The sequence below is a fragment of the Triturus cristatus genome, chromosome 1_2, assembly GCF_964204655.1.
Source record: "Triturus cristatus chromosome 1_2, aTriCri1.1, whole genome shotgun sequence".
Lineage (NCBI taxonomy): Eukaryota > Metazoa > Chordata > Amphibia > Caudata > Salamandridae > Triturus > Triturus cristatus.
Genome location: NC_140580.1, coordinates 365248216 through 365264738, shown reverse-complemented (window position 1 = coordinate 365264738; position 16523 = coordinate 365248216). Strand labels below are relative to the sequence as shown.

Sequence of the window (16523 nt, the reverse complement as noted above, 5' to 3'; positions counted from 1 at the left end):
ACAAATGGAGCTTGTTTTCCAGCGAGGAGCTAGGTCCAAAAGAATGAGAGGAAAGGGGGCTGTCAACATATGCTTCCTCCCGATTTAAGCACAACAAAAACAAAGGAAAACCTGACCAAACTTGAAAGAAAGTAAGGTCTCACTGATAGGGAATTGCCCACTGTACAGGATTCCCCATGTCATGTGTCACAATGTGTGAAGGACCAACTGAATTCACAAAAAATTGACAGGTGGTGCCTAACACTCCCCCTTGGGTGTCATGCTTCATCATTGACCATACAACATTCACCAGAGAACATTCTAGTGGTGAATTGGCTCCTGTGGCTATAGGGAGTAGTTTTGGTGGCAGATATCTATGGAACCAGGAACTAGACACAAGAAAATCCCTTCGCCTTAAATACAAGTATTTCCTTTGTTAAGGATGAGCTTAAGGGATTGTTCACAACAAAGGTGATGCACAGGACTGACCATTATCCCTGAGTCAGAATGGGTCAACATGTTTCAGCCTTTAGAACGGCCCTATTTGGGGACCCAGGCATTCTTAGGACCTAGATTATAATGCTCCCATCTCCATTTTATAGCAGTGTTCATTCATCCATCAGCATGCATCCACACTATACTTAAGTATCGCCCTTATGGACAATGTTCGATGAGTCTGTGATTTATGATGGCCTTGTGAATTGTGTAAAACATAAAATAAAAATGATAATTGAGCTAGAACAATACACAAAATTGAAGACACAACAGGATAGAAAAAATGATAAAATTTAAAAAACACAGATGGTAGCTTCTTTACTTTCCATGCTAATGAGGACTATTTGTGTAACTGTGTTGCAGCACATGTGTTAAGCACACGCTGCAAACCACTGCAAATCCATGCAGACGACCAACAACATGCTTGATACACTCATATGTGTTTAAGAATATCTTACCCTAAGTTAAATTATTATTGTCACACTCTAAACAAATGAACATATATGAGAACAAGTGTTTAGTAAAATTGATGGTCAATTAAAAACTACATTTTTCTGTCCCTCACGTCTCTGCTCGGGGTGCCCCGTACACATACCTTCATTATATGTGTTTCTCTCAGGATTACCTTTATGCTGCTGCGACCTCCTTGAATGTTAATGAGTCCTTCATAGGAGGACACTAATAAGCATCTTTTGTTCGGTATTCTGAGAATAGTGCATGCTGTGTGATGATATCATTGAGAGAGCGGGCCACTGGGAAATGTAGGCTAAGCATCCCGCTTGTTTCTAACTCATAATGTTAAGACACATTGCCCTAAATAAGGGCTGGATCGTGTTTTCCTCATTATTTATATTTCAATAAAATTGGAATAAATTAGTAAACATATGGCACAACATATGGAGTTTTTGACACAGTCCAAATTTAACAAACGACATAAGGATATCCATAGGTTTAGCCACAAAACCACCTTTCCCAACACAAATGATGAACACTACTAATACAAGACCTCCCCAGGGTCAGAGACAAAATGGGAAGAGTCGACCAACATCTCAGAATTGGTCATTCAGTTCAGATGACATGAGCAGCAGTAGCGATGAAGTTGAGGAGGGGCAAATATAATACATTTGTAATACCCATGATACCACAACTGGGTTACCTTTATGGGTTCCGGCCAAATCATTCCCAGCAAATTCCAACCAGTTTCCGTTTCTGACACCAAGACATTTTTTAGGATGGGGCAAAGAACGAGGCAGAGGAAAACAAAAAGACAATACCAGGGTAGAGTGGACAGAAGGCCACAAATGGTAATGCGGTGCAAAGGCCAACCCAACACAATCAATAACAATGTAGTGGTCAATTTTAGCTCCACTGCTCTGTTCGAGAATTACATCAAAGTTCTCAGTAAAGTACTGAGTTTCAAACCCACTCTGCAGTTGGACTAGCTGAATTTTCTCACCAAGTACACCTAGAAACATTAATTCAGAATATTCCAGACCCCTGGCAGCTCAGAACACAGGATTTAGCAATACATTGACTTTTGTAATCCCCAACTAATCCATACCTGCAGAGGTACTGTCATTTGAGCAGGTGTAATTCATGATGTGGAGGGCCTCAGTGTAACCAAGAGAAGGGGAGGGCAGGTTTAATGGTGCTACAGGACTGGGGTGGGGAAGAAGAATTGGCGTCTCAAAGGACAAGAACTGTGGGGGTGTAGCATGTGAGGTGGAGTCAAAAAGGAATAGTATAATGGATTGAATGTAGGGGTAGTGTCATGTAGAGGAAAGAGCAAGGGACACTTTCTGACAAGGCAGCTTCTATTTTGCAGGCACAAACTGCTATGGAGAAAAATCAACAGTAGGCTTTGCTTTTTGGATATCTATCTCGTATTTTCAATGCGTGTTTCAGTCAACCTTATCTGTACTTTCTTCAGCCATGAACTTTGGATAAGCTCTAGGCTACTGATCTATGTACATTGTAAGACTCTAGGCTTTATGAGTATCTCTAAAGGACAGCAGGGAGCAAACATTATGTTGACGTGTCCAAGGTTGGGACAAAAGTTTCAGTCCTTTTCATTACTGTAACATGCTGTATCCTATTGTGAGGGGAAGAGTGTTTTTACTGTGAATTAAACTATCCTGCACTTTAAGAAACAAACTGAAGGCTGGCTATGATTGACCTCTTTGGAGACATCCGGGGTCATGTGGGTCATAGGGTTTCTTTAGGTAAGTTAACAAAAGGAAAATTCCACAACCAATTTGAGAAATAATCAAATCCTGCAACAGTGTGAATGTTTTGCCAATGTGCAACATTCCGTCCATCATCTTGTGTGTTATGCTGTTCGCCCTGTGTGGGAAGGGTATGCCCAGACATGGGTCCCGTGCTCACTACGCCACTGGAGTCAAGCTATCCTGGCTGAAGAGGGGTGAAACCCGGAAACCGGTCCTAGGATGCTTGTTTTCGGTCCATGGAAGATATGGCTTGGCAGTTCGGGCTGGACTGTTTCCTTGAGGCACAGGGTCAAGACTGATTTGCATATGCCATGTCTGAACTTGGGTGGCGTGGTGAGCAAAATAATGATGGATTAAACCCAGATCTGTGACTGGGGGTGAATGTTTTGCAATGTGCAACATTCTGTCCATCATCTTGTGTGTTTTGCCTTGTGAATAAGGCCCAGTGTGAAAGGGGAGGGCAATGGGTGTTGCAGTGGGCGTTCCACAGCAACACCCATTGATTTTGATGCTGACCCATATTTACAAGGGCGGCGTAAATATGGGGCAGCGCCAGAATAAAGACCAGGGAAAACCTGTTCTTACCCTAGTGCAATGAGGTAGAAATGTTTAATTTTGCCTCGTTTTCGCTGTTTGCATGTGTTCTGTGTTGTGGAGTACACATGGACACATCAAAATGCCATTGATTGTTTATGTGCCGGATGTTATCCCTATCTGCCATAAACAATCCTTAGAAAATGACGTTTTGCAACTTGTATGTGTGCTGCATTAAACAACACGTATAGAAGTTACAAAACGCCATTTTAAGATAGTTTATTTGAAGGGAGGACATAAACAATCTTCCCCTGCAAGGCAGAAACCCTTGCATTATGGTGCAAGTGTGCCTGTGTTGTTGCTAGGCAGCTGAAATTAGCGCCTGCACAGGGGGAAAAGCAGGCCTGCATCATATTGTTGAAAATATGGTACAGCCCTGCCTTTCATAAATGGTGGAGCGTGGCTTTAACCCATGGAGACTCTGCCAGTTCTTTTGTAAATATGCTCCTTAATGTCCGAGTGACAAATCCTGCTGAACCCGATTTCCATACAGAAATGCACCATCTCCCAATTCAGTTTCCTCCTTGCCCTCTCTATCGCTGCCGGTTTGGCAGCCCCTCTCCAGGAACGCAGCAGAATGAACTCCGTCTATAACACAAACATGCCGGACCACTGTGCTTAATTTCCATCATATCCCTCTTCATGGTTCCACTGCTTTTCCCTGACCAAGTCATTCTCAGATCAAAACATCCGGGCACCGAGACCCTAACATCATCCAGTTTAATGTGTGTAACAATTCCTTCCATAACATACCCCCTTTCCATGTAACTTGAAATAAGAGTTCATGAAAACCCAAATTGGCTGGCACAGCCACAATTCAGAGAGAATGCTTGCCATACTCAGCAGCCCGCACCCCAAGCATACTCAGCCCATCCCGAATCATTGCCAGTAGCTGATATGCTGACACCCTTTCACCTTGCATATGTAGGAAAACCACCCCTATCCCTGCCAGAACCTTCCAACCAGTGCTTGCCCCATGCCACAGGGCACGGTACCGAAGCAACCATGTCGCTCAAAACAAACCGCTTCCCTTAGGCCCTCTGGTCAGACTTGGATTGCCGAATTACTACCTCCCATCTACCTGGCGTTTGAATCACTTCCTCCCAGAAAAGTCCTTTCCTACCTCTGAGCACCAGGAGCTCAGATACTTTGGAAGCCCCATAGAACATCCAGACCATTATCGTAAAAAACAGACATCAACAAATTGTCGTCAACTGGTCAAGCACCCTCAGCAACAAATTCTATGAAAGAGGTTTCCTAACCCTCCACCGCTGGCCCTGCTCCCTTGCCCATTCCTCCAAAATCCGGCCGCCCAACTCCCCTGCTGATGCGGGGGAACCCTACAACAATTTTCCCATGAAGGCTAAACCAACCAATTTCCCAGCAATAGTCACCCGAGACAAACCTTTGTTGATCAACCCCAAAATGTATTGCATTACTATATCTTCGCAGCTCGACCATCCTGCTGCCCTGCACCCCGCCCCTGACACCAAAAGCTCTTTCCAAGCCTGCAAGTATGCCCTGCGCGTTGAGTCTGCTAATGACTCCACCACCAGTTGCACCATCCGGTGTTGCCGACGGACCAAAACTTCTCCAGCATGGGTGTCGGGTATCTGTCCACTTCCTTGGTTAACCCACGGAATCTCCCCCACTGTGAATGAGACAAAGTATCCACAATGTCTTTGTCCACCCCTGGAATGTGGTGTGCTCTGAAAGTTATTTTATGGCACAAACAACACAGCATGAACACCCGCAACAGTTTCAGTACCTGCATGTCCCTGGCCGGCTGTCTGGTTACCACCTGTACCACGGCCAAGCTGTCCATCCGTCTGTGTGCCAACTCTGCGCCCCAGAGAGTCACTGCTACCAGCAAAGACAAGAGTTCCAGGAAGGCGATGCTCCTTCCTCCGTGAGCCCAAGCCACCAGCCACTGCTCCGTGCACCATCTACCCTGCAAATACATGCCACAACCAGGCTCCTGTCCGCATCAGAGAAAATGTGCACGTCCCACTCAAGATCCCCGTCTCACCAAAGAAATCCCATTAAAAACCCAAAAGAACATGCACTACATCCTCAGATCCTTTTTAACTCCTACTGCAAATCATATATGATGTGAGGAAGAGCCTCCCCAGCCTCCTGCAAAAAGAGCCTCCCACCTGTACGACTCTGCACGTGAAATGGAGATGACCCGGCAGAACCTGAACTTCCTTCACTTTGACCCTCTCCCTCCCCAGCATGCACCTTATTAGCTTCATTTCCCTTTCATCCTCTGGTAGTCCGGCTTCCATTCGCACAGAATCAACTTTGATGCCTAAGACCTGTAGCACATTGTCGTGGCTCACTGTCTTTTCCAGTGCCAACGGCACCCTCAGGTCACCCATGAGCTCCTTGACACTAGCCAGCAACCTCTGGCAGTTCACTGAACCAGGTGTCCCCACCAAAAGGAAATCATCCAAGTAATGCGTCACCAGCTGATGGCGCATCTGCCATTAGAATACCCATTGCAAAAAAGTGCTAAAGCACTCAATCAATGCACGGGATATTGAGCAGCCCATCGACAGCACTTTATCCACGTACCATTTGCCTTCAAAATGCATACCCAGTAGCTGAAAACCCTCTGGGTGTACTAGAAGTAGCTGAAAAGCTGACTTCACGTTGCATTTTGCCATCAATGCACCTGGGTCCGCTTCCACTATGGGTAACATGGCCTCATCCACTGACGAATATGACACTGATGTCACCTCCTCCGCAATAAAGTCACTTACTGACTGACCACTGGCCACAACAATTGCCCTTCCTCCTTCTTGGGAACAACCCTGATTGGAGACACAATGAGGTTCTCCGTAGGCCAATCACTAAAGGGACTCGCCATTCTGCCTTCCCGATCCTCCTTTTCCAACTTGTCAATCACCACTTGCTTGTGCTCCACAGCCGAATGTAAAATACCTGCCCAGTGACGGATCCTCGACCCTCATACTCCAGCCTGAATCCCCAACGAAACCCCACCCACAGTAACTCTGCATCCTCTGTTCGCCCATAGAATCCCAACCAATACTCCAACCTCTTGAGGTTAACCGGAGTATAAGCACTTTGCACCAGGTCCTTGCCCCCCCTCTGCCCCCTCTTGGGCCCATAGCTTGCTGCTGATGTCTGCCATGTCCTCCCCCATACTGCTCCCACTGACTCCCGCCCTGACTGTTATACATACCCCCTGCCCCATAGCAGTTGACCAGGGGGTGTCTACCAGAACACCTTGAATGTTAGTGGTGGAATTTGCAATACTCCAGCGTGCACAACCCCCTTTGCTAAAATCCCAACAAGTCCCTCCTGTCCCCGGCAAAGATTTTGAGCGTCCACCCACCCCTCCCCGGTTGGGACGCCCTTGAAAGGAACGATATACAAGGCAGACCACTTGCCGTGGATATAGTCTTCCCCCCCTTTGGTGCCCCCATAGTGTGCTACCACATATCAGAATCCAATACCCCGCACCTGGCTTCCGGGTCCCACGCTAAATGTACCCAAAACTTTGTACTGCACCCAAACATGCCCACCTCCCCCTGTCATTTGGGCCTTCTGAATCACGTTCATGTACTTAAACAGAGCCACACAGTGAAATGGATATTTCCTGAAATATACGCTAGCATATCTTAGGAACGCCACCATCCAATTCTCTATCATAAGGGGAAGTTTTGGTCACTTGGCCAATCCATATTCTTCCTCCTTTGAACCTTCCTTCGACCTCACTTCTCAATGCAGGAGTTTTGACGTTTTCATGTACGCTTCTTTCCAAATGTGCTCCTTTGTAGCCAACATCAAATGGGCGCCCAACGGTTTTGTCATCCCTATATAAGGTAATTTCTTACACTTCAACTCCTTACTGTCCGGCCTGTCCTTCTTTCTTTCTCCCCTGCGGCCACCACCAAGTCTTCCATTTTACTGGAGCCCCCCAGGTGCACCCAGTACCCCCCGTCTCATCCGTGCCCACTTCCACATCAGTCACGTATTTGCCCCAGCGCAGCCTCTAGCTTCCTTCGAACCATGTGCTAGCATCCACGCCCGTGGAAACCATTGTAGGAATGTAAACCTTTATTATGGCCTTACCTGGTGCCAAGGTCAGTGCCAATGCTGATGCCATCCGCCTCGCAAGCCCTTCCCCGACTTGTCCTCCTGCATCAGCCTTAGGCACGTGCAATACACTAAACACCTTGCTAGAAGGCCCCACCCCCACTATCGTCCGGCTCCTTTTCCTGGAGCTTGACCTCTTCCAAACTGTCTACATCATAATCCAACATAACCTCACCCAACGGGTAATCCAAATACTCGCATTCATTACCTGGCACCACCGGTGCCTTATACTCTCCAAACTTCAAAGCAGCACCGCCATGCCCAGTGCCGGGGGGGCGAAGCGACCCTGCCCTGCAAACCCTTGCCATATCTCAGTTTACGACCTACCGGCTGCTGGGGCTAACAAGGTTGTTGTGGACCTTTTTGTGTTGGCCGCGTCGGGATCCCTAGCCGATTTCAGGTGGACCGTGCGGGGCCCAGCCTTCTTGTCACCTCGGTGTGATGGAACCGCCCCCAGCTCTACCGAGTCCACTTCGATGCCCCACTCCTGTCCCTGAAATAAAGAAGACAGGACTAGTGTGCTGGCACCCCGAAACCTGCTCCTCTCCACTCTCTGAGCCCTAGGATGTATTCCCCTCATGAATACCGCCAGGGGGAACCCCCGAAACAGACCTTCACCCAAGAGACCAGCCCCGATGGGGAGGTCCCTTAAACACACCAAAATCCTTGTCCCCCTAATCCTTGCTCCCCAGGTCCTCTTTCCCCAGGCCCTTGCCCTCATCACTCCAATCTAACATAGCCGCCACTAAGGCCCCTCCCAGCCCCGATCCGCTACTCCCTCCTGTGCCTGACCTGGACCCCCCACTTGCAGGGACCCACCCTTTCCCAAATACTCACCTAGGCAGGACACCAAGTCTCCCCCATCCCTACCTGTGCCCCCTCCCAGTGGCCAAAAATGTCCAGGCCAGCTGAATCCAGGCTGGCACTCCCCCTCCTGCCCTTACCTCCCCCCAATCCAGCTCCATGTCATGGTCTCCATACCAGCCTCTTGTGTTCTACCTTCACCTCAACTGGCCAGCTCCCTCAGGCCCCTTCCCCACCTGGCCCCACCCTCCTCCTCTCTCCCGACATCAACGCTTGTTACCAATGGGGCCACTTTGGCCACGCTCCTTCTCGTGCCCTTCCCCTTTTCATATCTGGAGAAGGCGGGGGCTCCTCAGATGCCGCCCACTTATTTCCCTTGCTCATGCACGTGGCCCTGTATACTTGCCTCATGCTTGACGGTCCACCTCCCTCTGCCTTGCCCTCCTGGGCCCAGCCGCATCCTCTGCCTTCTCCGCGCATGGGCCGGCCGCCGGCCCAACAGGATCGGGTAAACCACCTGCATCCTTCCCCGTCCTCCTACACTCTGACCCTGACCTAGCGGAAGGGTGCAGCACCGCAGGCCCGGCCTCCGCTCTCTATACGGCCTCTCTCCTGAGGACCGAGCAGCCACGAAAACTCACCTCATGGGTCACGGCCCTCAATGTCCACCCAGCCCGCCGCGGCGCATGCACGAGCACCTCCGCCCTCACCCCCGCAGAGCCCAGCAAGGTACAAAAGCTGGGCTGGGTGGAGCCTCCCCAACCACCAGATCCATCCTGTCAGCTTCTTTCAGGAGAAGCATCGCCTCTGCCACCAGAATCGTGCTGCTAGGCATGGTAAGAGGATTTCCATGCAACATTAGCCTGAAACGCCTGAAGACCCACAAAGAAACAACCACTGATAAGGGTTATCAGCCACCAGGTCACCTAAACCTAAAATGGTGGCTGGTAGGCCAATTTGTACCCCTAAATAGGTATTGGGATATCTATGGGCTATTATATGGACCAACACAAAATGTCAGTCATTGGACTGCACCACCCTCCCAATCTGCCCGGGGAGCAGACCTCCCTTTGGTCAGCTGTGCCCCAAATTACCCTTCCAGCCTCCTGGGGCAAGGCAGTACATCCTTAGGGGCTGGTCCGTGAAAATTGCCAGGGCTGCTTTGAATTCCCCATCTGGGCCTGATGCCGGCACACGTTTAGCAGCTCTTTTAGCATTCATTGCTGCAGTATCCTTTTTGTGTGAGATGTATTTTAAAAGTCTTTTTACACTATGTTTGAAATCTAGGTAAAGAAAGTTTACCGAATCCCATTCATGAGTGCCCATGAGTGATTGATTCCAGATTATCATCTTCACCCTTTAAACACGAAAGCATTGGTTAGGTGTCTGCTGCACTTGCAGGCAATCAACCATCTACAACCCCTTCAGTAGGGTTTGCAAAGAGAATCCTGCCTCGGTAATATTTATGGAGCAGAACTCAGCGAGCCTTATTGAATGGTCTCTTTGCGCTAAGATGAATTAGCACCACCATTGAAGAGCAAATATTATTCGAGGGTTACACAACCGTCACCGCACATAAACAGTGACTGCTTTGTGACCTAGGTATGATGCACTGGGGCTGCACTTTCCATTAGCAGGATAATCGGGAAACGTCTGGCATATTGTTATTCCTCTGTATCTCATCTCACTCGCCTTTGGCTCCAGCACATTGCTGTGGGCCATATGAAAGGCCATCCTGTCAGACCACACTCTGAAATATCTATAGGTTTTTTCTACCTGCATCTTGGTAGCACCTAGATACCATCTTGTCTTATAGTTTTCCAACCAACGTAATAACTAACCTTTGTTTTAGTTCTGTTTATTCCCAAGTTATTTTGCTTGTGTTGCAAATTGCATGAAAAGACTAATGCAAAATGATGGGGCCCCCTCATATTGTGAAGAGTGGCCCCTGAGTCTCCCATGTCTCACAGTTAATCATTGGCCTTGTATGGATGAAGGCCCTTTGAAGAGTTGAGGGGCCCTGAAGGGAAGGGGCTCCCCTGTGCCACAGGGACTGCAGGGGCCTTCGTTCCACCCCTGATTACATACTCCACTCATATTTTTAGGCAGTACCATGACATGCAGCAAAAGACACTTACAACACTTAATTCAATTCACTAGACACCACCTCCCAAACCGAATTCCCTGATTCACACAGTTCTCTTTTACTGTCATTCTAACAAATTATCTTGTTTGCCTCCAGTAACACGTGGAAAGTCAATGTGAAGAGAACTCATTTTTCGAGCTCACGGCCCGGCATACAAGTCTAATTCAGTTTAGAGGCAGAAAGTGAAAATGCCTAGGGTATAGCTATCAATGGTGCAGCAGGTGCATCGTCACCGTAGTACAAGGCATGAGGGGCCCACTTCAAAACAATTGTGACTGTTGTTTGACTACTGGAACAGGTGACAGAGGGCATCAGGGACCATGCCAACCTGGCTCAGCCAGTGGGGAAGGCAGCAAGGTTGATGACCCGGAAGAAGTCACTCACAGGCTGCTGTGGGGGTTATCTCATTCCCCATGTCATTGAGTCTCAATTATTCCTTTGTTACATAGGTGTGTTTAATCATGAGTATAATTATTGGATTTATCTACGCTGAGATCTGAAATGGGGGGCCGAAGGGAAAAGTATGCGGGGCAGGATGAGAGATGGCCATAACAATATGTTGCTTAGAAGAACTGTATTTACCTGTCTATTTCCCTTTGCAGTTTCAGCTTTGCAGTCTGGGAGTACGAAAACAGTGGGTAGCAAAACGTTTGTGTCAAGTGACCGTGACGTCAATTACGAGACAGGAAAGGCGATATGTTCGAAAGCAGGAGGTATTCTGGCCGCGCCAAGAAATGAGGCGGAGAATGAAGCACTTTATGAAATCCTTGTCAAAAGTGATAAACGGATATTGCTTGGGATGGATGACTTGCAGAAAGAAGGCACATTCCAGTACTCAGGTGGAGGACAAATCACATACACAAAATGGCATCCCGGTGAACCTAATAATCACCAAGGATTGGAGGACTGTGTGTTGATGCTTTCCGATAGCAAATGGAACGATGGATCATGCAGCGACACCGGATTAGTTATTTGTGAATTTTAAAATCATCGATTTGTCATGTCATAACCCATATTCTGGATTACATTTGGAGAACAAAAGTCAAATTGTTAATATATATATTATATCTCATAAATACCTTATCTGAGTTTCTAGTAAATCACCTGCAGACATACACAAACTATAAAATAGATAGCATGAAATAGTAACAGTAGAAAACAATAACTGAATCCACAGGGCCTTAGAACAAACATATCACTAATGTTTTCTAAATATGCCGTTATATGTCATGCCAGTGAATATAAATGTGGTCCAATAACATGTAAAAAAGTGTTCTAATAAGTGCATATCCAGACATTTGTTTACTGTAGAGGAATGGCTACCTTACATGCTTAGACCAAAGTGCAGTAAAACTAACATGGTGATAATAGTGCTTAGTGTCTCACAGATTGCATGTTACAATGACTTTAAACCGGGAAAGAAATCAGTTAATAGTCATGAGGCCTCTGTTATTTTCTGTTATTTTACTTCACAGCACAAATTTAATCCATTGCATCTTGGTATTGGTTAAATGCATTTTTAAAGAAAATGTGTATGAAAAGACACAATACCATAAACTACAAGAGCAGAGGCATAGAATTTAATAAACAATGTAGTACCATTTATGAAGGAGAGAAGGGACATCGTGGCCCCTGTGAGTGATAATTTAATTTCCATTGAGCCATAGGCCCTATCCACTCTCTGAAATGGCAATAGATAGTATATTAAACCCAGTAGAGCTCCATCTATCCTATATCGTATCCACTTCTGCGAAAATTAATTGGAATTCACTTTTGTAGTCAAAGCCACTATACATAGGTATGGACAAAAAGAGATAGAGGGCCTGATTACGAGTTGAGTGGATGGCTTACTCCATTATATCCTTTGGAACTTGTGATACTGTGGACAGGATATCCGTCACGTTTGTGATGGAGCAACCCATCCACCAAACTCACAATAAGGCCCACAGTGTTTATATTAAGTCTAGCAGTCTTTGCATATCACAATTACAGGAAGCTCTACTTCCAGTTTACTTTTACCAACTAGATGTGTCTGGCAGCATTCCGAAATCTATTATTGATCCTAATCTACTCCACTGTCTTCAACTGAGCTCTCCACATTTAATTAATTAATATCACTTTAAAATTAAATCGATCTTCTATGGTTACGTTTTTATAGGGGTTTCAATGGAAGGTGATGAACACATCATTCAGTCCATAAATACCATAAACTAATAGTTAGCCATTCAATATGTTTCACCACAAATTATGTAAAATATTCCTTTTGATTTGGAATGTTTATAAATAATTCCCCTGTGTCAAAACATAATGATGCGGAGAAGATGTGGGGAGGATGTGGCCTAACAGCTAGAGTGGGTGACCTCAGAAATGGGGAACTAGGTCCGAGTCTCAGCAGTGGCGCTCAACACCCTGTGATTCTGGGCAAACCACCTTATCTCCTCGTGCCTAACAAAAAAATGAATGTATCCTGTCTATAACGCAGCACTCTGATACCTTTGGGTCTAGTTTGCGCTGCATAACACTAAAACATTTTTTTACAGCATCCTGCATGAATTTCTTCATCAGTAATGTATTTTTTTATCTTATAGTTTTTTTTCGTTTTTTTACATTTATTTCTTCTTCAAGTACACATATGGGATTTTGAACCATGTAGAGGTCATCCCAAAACTAATAACCACACAGAGCTGTGATCCTGGCGGACTGCAGGGGTTGCTAGGGTTGATTCTGTTCAGATCTAAAAAAACTAATTTATTTACCACAAAGTTATTAATGACATAAATGTGATCTTGTAAGACAACATTATATATGAAGATACAGATGGGTATATAAATATTTTTTTTACAAAGAGATTACACATTTGGAATCTTACCTTATTTGAATAATGGGACATATGTGTTTCTCTAAGTAGCTCTTTTCTTGAACACCACTTTTTGTTCTGGTTCTTGGGAGTGTTCTGAGCATTAGAAGAGCTGCGCACACAAATGCACTGCTTGCAAGCAGCAGGAGAAATGCTCATTAGAATCGTCCAATGAGGAACAGATAAACATTTGTTTCAGACAGTCACGGTAACAAAACATTAGGTCATGCCCCATGCATACACTGATAATAGAGCCCTAAGTTTATGATCAGGCATGAAGACCCACAAAACAAATGAAACCTAAACAACCTGCAAATGTAGGCTGAAAAAACACAAAAACATAATCCAAGGAGGTTATGGTTAAAACACCAGCTGCTATGGTTCACATTCAGCCATAATCGCTGCCGATTAGTCGCATCGGGCAAATGTATACTTTTACGCAGAGAGGTGGAGGCTTTATAGACTACCCCCAGGAGTGACAGCGGAGTGACCTGTAGGAAAGCATTGGTTAAGGTTGTTAGGAAAAGTACCAACTGATATCCATCAAAGAGACAGAGATACCCAAAATACTAAAATGGTTACAGGTAGGAATGGTAAATGCCTTTTGTGTGTCCATCCAGAAGTGAAAGTGGAGCAATCCACAAGCAAGCACTGGATACAGTAGGCCAAGGTAAATACTCTTCAAAGTACAACCACAAGTTATAGAAGAGTACCCAACAGGAGTGACCTGTCACTGTCAACCTTATTAATGCTCTTACGATCCAACTAGGAGTGCTGGAGAAGGAATCTATATGAGCGCCCTTGTTACTGTAATTGATCTAAGTGTTTTTATTGCCCCTTCAATCATCAGAGTACAGATCGCATGACATTTTTCCAATAAGATTTTAATGAAGCTTCAAATGTAAAAATCCACCTTTAATTCTTGACAATAAAACATACCCTAGAATGACTGAAAGAGTTTGCAGCTAGAACCTTTTTACCAAACGGGCGTGGTCCTGAGGCATTGCAGCAGAATATTCCACTTTCATTGAATTGTTCCAGAGAACAATAAGTCCAAATTACTGTATAACACATTATACAAGGCAACTATCAATAAAGTGAATCTGATTAGTATACATCAAAAAACAAAATAAAGGCATTTATAAAAAAGCTGAATTCATATTACCTTGAAGAAATGCAGTTTCCAAATTCTACTCTCTGCACACTGATTGATTAAGATTACGGCACTTTCATAAAATAAATTTTTAAAGGAGATTATGGAGCAGCACAATTTAGGCTCCACCCTTATATGTCACAATGATGCAATGATATACTCATACCTGACATTATATTCGCTGTGTGCCTTAACTTCATTAACGTGTGTGAACCATTTAAATGCAATAATGAAATGTAATTCTTGAAGGGATTAGAGATTTGTATACATGTATACTAATGCTTAACTGAAACATGTAAACAAGTACTCTTTTACTCATGTTTCACGCTTATTCTTCAAGTTACACATTTGTATGTATATCCATGTATTCAAAGTTCCTAATTACTGCTAACGTAACTTAGCCTGACTACAGGCCTCAATTTAAATGCATTTTGCATTGCCAGCATATTCTTTCTTTCTTTACAGGTGTATTATAATGATTCTCGTTAGTTAGAGACAGGCTTATTGCTTGTATTAGACTGCTCACAGTGAGGCCTGGAGGGAAGAACTTGGCAGTGAACGTGGAGAATTAATGCACTAAATAGGCCTTATGTTCATCATGTACCAGGACGGAAAGATGTTCAAGGCTGAGAACTACAGTCCAAATTTCGATGCAATGGGAAACTGAATGGAAATTCAAGATGCATACAAGTAACAATTTGGTTGGTGCCTGGTGATGTGAAAGGAGATAAGGATGTTTCTGAATCTTCTGTTACTTTAATTGGTGTTCTCACAGTTAGAGAGGGCAGATTCCCTTTAGACTTCGAGAGGACAGACCTCTCTGCTTACCTTATTCTTGCCAGTGTGAAGCTTTATGCTGAACACTTAGAGGCCCATTACGATGGTGGGTGGACAAAGTCCGCCCGCCATCGCAAGGGAGCCAGGGACTGACCACCAAAGGTGTGGCGGTCCAGCCAGTGGCATTAGGATACGCCCACCACACTGGCGGGCGCATCCTGCATTTTTTACATTGCGGCGGGCGGTGCTGCAAGCAGCACCCGCCGAAGGTAAAAAATGCATGTTGTGCATTTGAATGCACAATGTGACAGGGACCGGGCGATGCCTGCCACTTTGTGCATGCAAATGTAGGGGGGTACCATAGGTACCCCTGAGTGCACCCCCCACCGCCCGAACTATAAAGCAGAAACCGCATGCCTTTACATGGCAGCAACACCCCCATGGAAAGGCACGTCTCCTCATTCATCCTAATATGGATGACGGTGTCTTGCACATACCGCCACCATATTTTGTTGCCCCTTTCCGCCCGGTCACCTGTCCAACCGGCGAAAAACCAGCGGATGGTCTTTCCGTCCGATGGGGTCCCCTCGCCATCGTAATGTGGCGGGGGCGAAATGGTAGGCCTAATCGACAACTCATTCTTTTCGAAAACTTCTACTGAAGTCTGATCATGCTGACACCTTCTATGTTCCTTAAACAGAGATCCTTGATTAATGATCCTATATTTGACCAATGTTTTGGAAGTGATAGGGAAGATTCTTTATAGAACACCTGTTTGCTTTTATTTGTTTCTTTACTGTGTGGCTATCACAATTCTGTACCTCATTTTACTATGGCTCAACTTACTGAGATATTTCAGCTTATCTGCAGTATTGCTATACTCATTGAACTTATTATTGGTTTGCTTATATACTGGATTGACTGGTAATCCAAAATAAAATTGTTTTAACCATATATGGCAATTTCTAGTCCTTAATGTGGAGTCACAATGGCTTCACAAGTTAGAAATGTATTTTTGGTATCTTCTCCCTTCCAATGCTTCATGTCAACCAACATAGGACCATACGACTAATGAGGAAAAATCTATGATGACATTACTAATAAATTGTGGTGTAAGTACCAGTGCTCTTTCAAGTTAATTTTTCATTTAGGAATACATGTGTAACCACAAAGTCAAAAGAATAATTTAATTAAATAAGAAGATGGTGTTCTCTCTTCATGTGTTGTAGAACCTGAGAAGTCTTTCTTCCTTGAGATCCGGATTTGGTCAATATCAGCTTCTCTTTTGCCTTTTGCTGCTGAATACGAAAACAAAACACTAACATTTAAGATAATGATGCTACAAACCATTCCTATCAATCAATT

The 16523-nt window shown here is 45.1% G+C and overlaps 1 protein-coding gene across 2 annotated transcripts in view; it reads left to right on the top strand.

Moving 5' to 3' along the window:
• Positions 1-16277, top strand: part of LOC146867377 (mannose-binding protein-like) — an 85756-nt gene extending 69479 nt beyond the window's left edge. The window contains exon 5 of one of the 2 annotated variants that reach the window (XM_085604683.1): positions 10974-16277. In XM_085604683.1, the coding sequence (XP_085460809.1) occupies positions 10974-11356 (383 nt within the window). In that variant the 3' untranslated portion in view covers positions 11357-16277. The remainder of the gene's footprint in view (positions 1-10973) is intronic. The other variant, XM_085604689.1, reaches the window with a different exon arrangement.
• The last annotated feature ends 246 nt before the right edge of the window (positions 16278-16523 follow it).